General features: G+C 39.2%; 1 protein-coding gene across 1 annotated transcript in view; it reads right to left on the reverse strand.

Annotated features, from left to right (window-relative positions):
• The window catches only part of KMO (kynurenine 3-monooxygenase), a 44502-nt gene extending 37729 nt beyond the window's left edge, over nt 1-6773 (reverse strand). The window contains 1 exon segment of the mRNA XM_011380012.2: nt 6684-6773. Within this exon segment, the coding sequence (XP_011378314.2) occupies nt 6684-6737 (54 nt within the window). The 5' untranslated portion in view covers nt 6738-6773.
• Nucleotides 6774-8443: the final 1670 nt, after the last annotated feature.

An 8443-nucleotide genomic window follows, 5' to 3' on the forward strand; every position in this document is an offset into this window, starting at 1 on the left:
TTGGTTAAATTTTTCTTAGACATTTTATTCTTTTGATGCAATTGTAAATGGGGTTGTTTTCTTAAATTCTTTTTCTGGTCATTTGTTATTAGTATATAGAAAGTCAACAGAGTTTTGAGTTTTGATTTTTATATCCTGCAGCTTTACTGAATTTGTTTATTAGTTCTAACAGTTTTTTATGGAGTCTTTAGGGTCATATATATATATGATATGACATACGATATGATATATACCGTATACATAAAAGTTCATCCGCCAGTAGTGACAATTTTACTTCTTCAGTGTGATTTTTTTTTAATCTCTCTCTCCTCCAAAAAATTTATTTGCCTTTTCTTCTATAATTCCATGGATGTATATGAGCATTAACATCTCTCATGATGAATTGAATGATTTATTTACATTTCTTTCTGACTTCCCCATCAGGCTGTGAGTGCCAAGATTTTATTTGTATCGATCTTTCTATTTTTAGTACAAACTACAATACTGATAGTAAGAACTCATGGCTTTTTAAATAAAAATTTAAAAAATACGGATAAACACAAATGAAAAAAGTAACCCTCCACAATTTTACCGCCAGAGAGAACCAGTGTTAATATTTTCTATGTTATATAAAACACACGATATTTCTTTTAAAAGGGTAACAGACTGTATATTTTATTTTGCGATTTCCCTTAAAAAATGAATACTATATGATGAGTATATTTCCATGTCAGAAAACATTTTAAATCAAAATATTTAATAATTGCATTACATTTCATTGTATGTCATGCCCTTATATTTGGACATTCAATTAAAAAATGTAGGATTATAAACAACTGTATGGTACATGCTCATTTCTTTTGATAAAAGCACAGTAATAAAATGGTCCAGCAAAGGGCAACTTTTAGTGAAAGGGACCAAATGTGCAGCATTTCATGAGATCCACGCCCTCTTTCTACCTTCTACCCCCCGTGGTTCTCTGGCCTCAGTACCTGGGAAGAGTGGAGCAAAGGTAACAGGGCGATGAGAACGGAGAGAGAAGAGAGAAAGAAGAAAGAGAGTCTGAAGTGAGTGGGGAGGAGATGTAAACAGCTTAGGATGTAGGAGTTTAGCTGCAGAGCATGGTAAAGACTTTGAGAGTGGGTGCGGCAAGATTATTTTCAGAAGGTTTTGTTGCAGGTTTTGAATATACTCCAGATTTGGTTTTTTGAGAAACCACACGAAAGATTCTAATTGCTTTTAATGCCTCTTAGGTTGATGGACAATTGTTTCTCTAAATATAATGCTGCGGTGAGGCTGACGTCCAAAGAGACATAGCTGTTGCTGCTTTCTGCAATTCTCTCACATTTTTAAGATTTTTGTATATATATTTCAAATTATTTTCCAGAAAAAAAGTACTAATTTAGATTACCATCAACAGTGTGTGACTGTGCTCTTTTCTCTTTGAGCAGAAAGAAATATGAGCAGGTAGATGGATGGATATGTAAGGACAGATGGACAAACATCTGAGGGTATTTTGGAATAAATGAAAAGGAAAGAAAAACACGTTCTTTGCAGGCAGCTAACAAAGCTTTCAGCTGCCTAAAGTTATTAGTTCCATTCCAGATACTGCTCACCAGGCAGTAAATGAAGTGAACCCTGAAAGGAACGAATCCTCTGTATTACATAGGTGAGAGTAGATTTCACAGGGCACCTTAGGAGTCTATTAAGGTAGAAAAAAAAAATCTCAAAATTTTAGTTAAGGACGTTAAAGAAATATAGATACATAAGCAAGACAGTTAAAAGAAAATGTGTTTGATGAGAAGGATTGGAACACAAGCAAAAGTACAAAAGAGATTGAGGAAAGCTGATAGACTGATATTAGAACTTGTCCCCAAACAGAGCAAATTCAGGATGACCTCTACATCTTCAAAGAAGTCACTCTATCTCTTTTTTAAGAAGGCGCTAAATGTCAGGGTGGTAATGAGGGGTTTTCATATTTAATAAAATTCAGTAGAAAACAAGAGTGAAGTGAATAGAGTTTTGTTTACTTTAATATTAATAATAATAATAAAGGCTAATAGTAATTACATTCTTTATCTGGTTTATTTCATTAATATTTACATAAAATAAAAAAGTATTGATTTGAACCAAGCTATCTATGTTAGGTAGTTAGGCAGGCATGAGTGACAGGAGCCAAGGTCCAGCTCTGTAACCACAGAAATTTCCCTTAAAGGCCTTTCTTAAGGACCTCCCAGAAATACCTCTCTTTTAGGGTTATAAATTACCCTAAATCCTAGAGCACAAAGGCCATAAAAGCTGCTGGCTAAACCAGCTACAAATGCATGTGCAGAAAGTACTGCCCCTAACTTAGGTCTCATTATACCATCATTACAATATCATGCCTATGCCTAGAAGTTCATGAATCTAATTATAACAGACTGAATTCCAGGTAAGCACATGCACAGTAGGCAAAGAGTTATATAGCAGCCAGGTGTCGGTCAAGGTGACGTCACAAACGGATCATCTAGGCCCTCCCATCCCCACAGGAATATAAATAGACCTTCCCGTTTCCGCATTGTTACAGCTTCCTGGCTGGAAACCCGCCCCTCCCTTTGGGGCGCACTATCTTCTCTCTTCACCTCCTAAATTCCACAGGGCCACAGTCTGCCTTAGCGTGGCCCCTCTCCTTCTAAAATGTACTTTAAATAAATCTTACTTTTTCTAAATCTCGCCGACCTGTAATTCTTTGCTGAGTCTGTGGGGAAGCACAGAGGGACAACGCACAAGGCCACCATCCACTGTCCTCTACTATCGCCGCTGTCCCCTGTCCTCCTCGTCCCCCACGATGCTGTGGCGACGCCGGATTTCACCTCAGCCCCGACCCAAGATTATAAGACATTTGATAGTTTATATGTGTCTAGGTTACTTACTTTGGGAAAGGTAAAATTTCTAGGTGACATTTGATTTCTGCTTTTATAAAGACTTGATTTAGAACAAAGCTAGAGATCTATGAGTGAGGAAGTATGAAAGACTTAGTGACCGAGTTTTCGTCCAAGATGAAGAAACCAAGACCCAGAGAGAGTACGATTTCTCGGGCTCCTGGCTGAATGCGAACGCGCCTGGGCTCGGTCTCCTCGCTGTATGAGGCCGTTTCCATCTCATGAAGCTGGGAAGAGTGGGTGGTGAGGTGGGAAGAACCCTGGACGCAGGGCAGAAACACTTCTAGGGCCAATTTGGCATCAAGAGTATTTCGACTGTGTAAAGCCATGACAGAATCTCACATCCACAGCTGTGAGACACAAGCTCTCAGGGTCAAGGTCAAGTTGCTTTAAAGACAATTTCATCAGCAGGGGCCACTAACTTGACCTGAATACCAGGGGCAGGATACAGTTATCAATAATAAGTCCTAAAATGCACGCGTCTCATCACTCTGAAGTTTTGAATGCTTTCACCTTCTAAATATCTTTTAACGGAGAATTGTAATGGGTCAAATTTAGGAAGAATGAATAACAAAACGCTCTGTAGTGGGCTTGCTTGTCAGGAAGGGGTGTAGAAGAAATGCTTCAACGATATTCTAAAATACATATTCAGAGCTGGAACAGCAGGCTCACACTGCAGCAGCAGGAGACAGCTAAGCCTCGAAAGCTTAAGAGATCTTTTAGATAAACTGCGAGGCTTCGACCAAAAAATGAGGACTTGAGTAGCTGTAGCCATCCCTGATCACGTCCCTCACACCTGTAAACCCTGGAAATCCTCAAGAGAAGCAGCTCTGAATGCTAAGGACCTGCGTCCAGACACAGCTTATGATATAGTACAGGTCAGATGCCTTTCTATTGACTTCTCTGGCTCCGTTGCTTTGTAAAAAAGAGAAACGATTCATTTGAATACAAAGGAAGGCAGCTTCTATGGCAGTTTTTTCCCCTTAGACTGACTGTTTAGAATTGGAAAGCTACACTAACTTCTTCCAGCCTAAAAAGTAGAGGTTTTTTCTTACCCTTTCCAAGTTAGTCCTTTAAAGGATTACATTCCTTGTGACATCATTCTGATAAAAACATTGTTTCTTCTAATGCCTATAATTTCTTTGTTTTGAAAGTAAACTCATGCACACAAGATATTCTAGTGTTTTTTTGACTATATAAGGCACTGGGGTAACCTTTGTAGAAGGGAAGGGAGCAGGACCCAAAGATAAGACAATCCTTAGAGTCATGAAGTTAACGAATGATGCATATGCATATCAATAATTTTAATAGAATGCAGCCTGTGATGAAGGCAAACAAAGCCCTGTGGGCATTTACAGGAGGGGAGAGACCTCTTAGGCTGCTCCTCCAGGAGGTAATACTAATTTAGGGAGAAAGCAAGAAAACTAAAATGTTCAATCAAGCTACATTCAGAGACTGCAACATGCTGATCAGCCCTGCAGCCAGACCACGAAAACATCTGCAGAACAAAGGGGGATTGCCCCTTCCCCACACCTGTGAAGGGCAAAGAGGAAAAACAGAGTTTTTAAGTGGTGCCCTGCACAAAATAAAATCGTTCATTCCCTATGGCTAAAACCATGGGGACCTATGGATTAAAGGCTGGGAACTGCCAGCAGGCTTTTCACGCTACATATTCTTATCTTTTCAAGCTAAGACTCTTATCTTTCCTCACTGTACGTCCATATCAAAGGAAATGGGTAAACAAAGTCTTTAAACTGTAACTCACAGGAACTAAAGAATGGCATATGAACTGAATGCCCTGAACGCTCAGCGTCCCTCTCACTGTCCTGCCTGTAATGTCTCTGTCCCTTGGAGCCTCAGGCTCTCTCACTGTCCGCCTCTAAGAGGAGACCACGCTCTCTCTGTCTGTGGAGTGTTAACGCCTTTTCTAATAAATTTTCCTTTTGACTCTAACTTTGGTGTGCGTTTGAATTCTTTCTACACTCTCCGCCGAGAACCCTCTTCTCTCTCTGTATGGGGCTTGGTCACCCCCCACTAGGGGGAATTGGCCTTGTCCTGCATCACTACCATTGGTAGGGGACAGGGCTAGGGAGCCGTGTTTCACGTGAGAAGGAAAAATCAATACAGTGACTTTTCTAAATATTCGGATTAATGTTCTTAAAATATTGTTTTAACATCTTTTCTTTCAGTAGTTAAACTTGCACCAGTTGATGATCATGGTTTACAGTTTCTTTCACTCTTAGTTTTTCAGTAAAACTTTCTTCATTGATCTGTTGCTTTCTTCAGCCCTCTTTGACTTGACATGTCTCCGAGGAACAGAAATCAATCTGTTTATCACAGGATCAGATGATCACTACATTCTTAGGGTAACTTTTCACTAGGCAAGGCTACCACTGAAAGAAAATGAGGACAATTCACTGTATTCTTTGGACTGTGAAGTAAAGGTTTTCAACTCTGTTGCAATTTTTCCCTAGAAGCTGGGGCAAGCCGTTAACATGTCGTTAGAGCATGTAAGGTCCTAGGATATGGCCTATGGGGAGGAAGGGAATGGGAGGGGTGAAAAAAATGCACAAGGAAGAAGATGGGCAAGAAAATAATTTTGTCCTCTATGTATTGAACTTAACCTTCTTGAATTGCTCTATTGAATCAATATTTTCTATTAATACCCTTAATATTCAACCTTTCATCTGTTATGAAATGTCCTTTAAAGTAGAGAAGAGGCAAGAGAATCAAAATGTTAATCAAGCTACCTGCAGAGACTGCAATATGCTGATCAGGCCTGCAGCCAGGCCAGGAGGACACCTGCAGAACAAAGGAAGATTTCTGCTGGGATTGCTGACGGCCCATCCCCCACACCTGTGCAGGGGAAACAGGTACCACCAATAAAGTCATTCCCTATGGCCAAAACCCTGTGGAATCTATGGATTAAAGTCTGGGAACCACCAGGCCTTTCACACTATACACTCTTCCCCCTCCTCACTGTATGTCCATATCAAAGGAAATGGTTAACAAAGTCTTTTAAACTATAACTCACAGGAACTAAAGAATGACATATAAAGTGAATTCTCCGAACACTCAGGGTCCCTCTCACTCTCTGTCCCTGAGAGGAAATCACACTCTGTCTGTGGAGTGTCATCCCTTTTCTAATAAACTTTCCTTTCGACGCTAACTTTGGTGTGTCTTGAATTCTTTCTCTTCTTCTCTTGGTTCAGGGCTTGGTCTCCCCGCCAATAAATTTTGTTAAGTGAATGACCACCTGTGAGCTAGCAGCCTGCAGATGGTTAGACCAGAGGTGAAAACAACATGATTAACCCTTAAGTACTGGAGAGATGCTGTTGAGTGGGAAAAAATACAGTTTACCTGAGGCAGCCCCATTTAAACAGAACTGGCTTGGTATGATAACAGTGAAGTAGAGAGACTCCCTCCTACATCTCGCTACCTGTGAGTCCTGTTCCCTAGCAGTCATCTTACTTGCTCAGTGAGGAGGGGGAGCCTCACTCCGGGGTCTGAGGATAAGTAAATTCAATTTTCTTTATTTTCTGTTTTTAAGAAATGCTAAATCAACTGACAAGGGAAAATAGACACCTTTATGTTTAAATAAAATACCTTCCCTAGAAAAGAATAAATTAAAACTAATATCATATTTTAAAAAGGTGTATTTAAAATCAGAAAAGTTTTCACAAGAAAATGAACCATTTGTACATATGATTAATAATAATCATCAAGAGTAATGATAATTAATATAATCCCACTAACAGGAATAATATACAAATAGGTGCTTACCAAGCCACCACCAATGACAGCTATTTTTTTCCTTGGAATATCAGAGGAATCCATCACTGCCGAAGGGTTTGGCACAATCCTTGTAGCTCCTATCACAGAGAACACTGTGACTCCACATGGGTTCACCCCCTAGTCTTTACACTGGCCCAAGCCCTGCATCTGTGAGCCAGCAGCTGTGTTTGAGCAGGGTTAATTCCCTTTGCACTTCGCGGTAATGTTAAACCTGTTAGTAGGCTAAAGTACAATCAGCTCAGCTTTAAGAGAGAGAGAGAGAGAGAAAACATATTAACCACATTTAAAAAAATCTAGATAAGCGAAGGCACCCTCTATCTTATGTGCAGCCACAGAATTTTTTGAAGTACAGTCTTCGAGCTTTTCTTCTTTTTCTACTGCATGTATTCTTTCTTTTTCACTCATGATTAACCATGAATGAAACGGTCCTCATCTGAAGTCCCAAAGCATCTTCTACTTCTCTTGAAGAGTAAGACGCCATGATTTCACAACTAATTAGTGAATTAGGCTTGTTATTACGACAGGAATTTCTCCCGAGGGCCTCACGGATTGTCTTTAACAGACTCTGTGAGGAAAAATGTTTTGCCTAGTTGTATTATTCTTTCGAGCAAGAGTTTGAATTGTGTAACTGACCATACTTCCTTTTTTTTTTTTTTTTGCATCGGACGCTGTTAACCTTAGAAACTAATCTGCGCATTATCACCAGGGGAGATGGTTAATACTATGCTTCCTGTAAACCTGTAAACCTATTTCGCATGGCTTCATATTATCTCTCCATTTCTTTGTCTTCCTTCATCTTATTTTACATATACATTATTTACTTTTCGCTCATATTTGTGAATGGAAATTTTTTCCTAGAACACCATGTGGCGTGAAATAAAATGAGGACGTAAATAATGACGCTTCTTCACTTCCTAGTGAGAGCAGGGAGAATTCCGAACGGTTTTTCCCTGGTTAGGAACTAGTGTTAAACATCACTCAATAGTGACCCCTTGTGGATAAGTATAGAGTTACTAGAAACTTTTTAAGATATTTTTGTTTATTTTGAATAGGTAATACATTCACACGGTATGAAATTCAAAAGACACAAAAGGGTATACAGTGAATAGCCATTCTTCTAACCCTGTCCCTTGGCCGCCTGTTTTTCCTGCCTGGAGACAATCTCTATTTCAGTCTTGGGTTACCTCCTTCCACAAGCCATCTATCTGTGTCTCCCCTGCTCCCTCCCCACCTTCCTCTCCATAAATAGTAGCAAATTTGACACATTTCTACACTTTTTTTTTCCATTTTACAACACATAGCTTGAGAATTCTTCAGTATCAATATATAGATTTATTTTTTTAAAGGACGCTCTATGACACAAAATTAAGTGCATAAAACACAAGTGTAGAGTACCATAACTTATTGTAAAGCAACCACTCACCTAACCACCACTGGGGCCCAGAAAAAGAACATGCCAGAACCCCAGAAGTCTACATGTGTCCTTGCCTATCGCCCTCATTTTTAGAGGTAACTGCTGTCCTGATATTACATTTCTCTGCTTTTATTTATAATTTTACTGCCAACAGTAAAGTTCAAAAAGGGGCAAAACTATCTATAAAATATTTTAGTTTTGCCCCTTTTTGAACTTTACTATAAACGAATTTATACTTTTTCTTTTTGGGGGGGGCAACTTTATTTTCACAATATTATGCTTCTTAAGATCCATCCATGTTGTTACATGTAGCTAGTCCATTTATTTTCGTTGT

Source organism: Pteropus vampyrus, unplaced genomic scaffold (assembly GCF_000151845.1).
Source record: "Pteropus vampyrus isolate Shadow unplaced genomic scaffold, Pvam_2.0 Scaffold383, whole genome shotgun sequence".
NCBI lineage: Eukaryota > Metazoa > Chordata > Mammalia > Chiroptera > Pteropodidae > Pteropus > Pteropus vampyrus.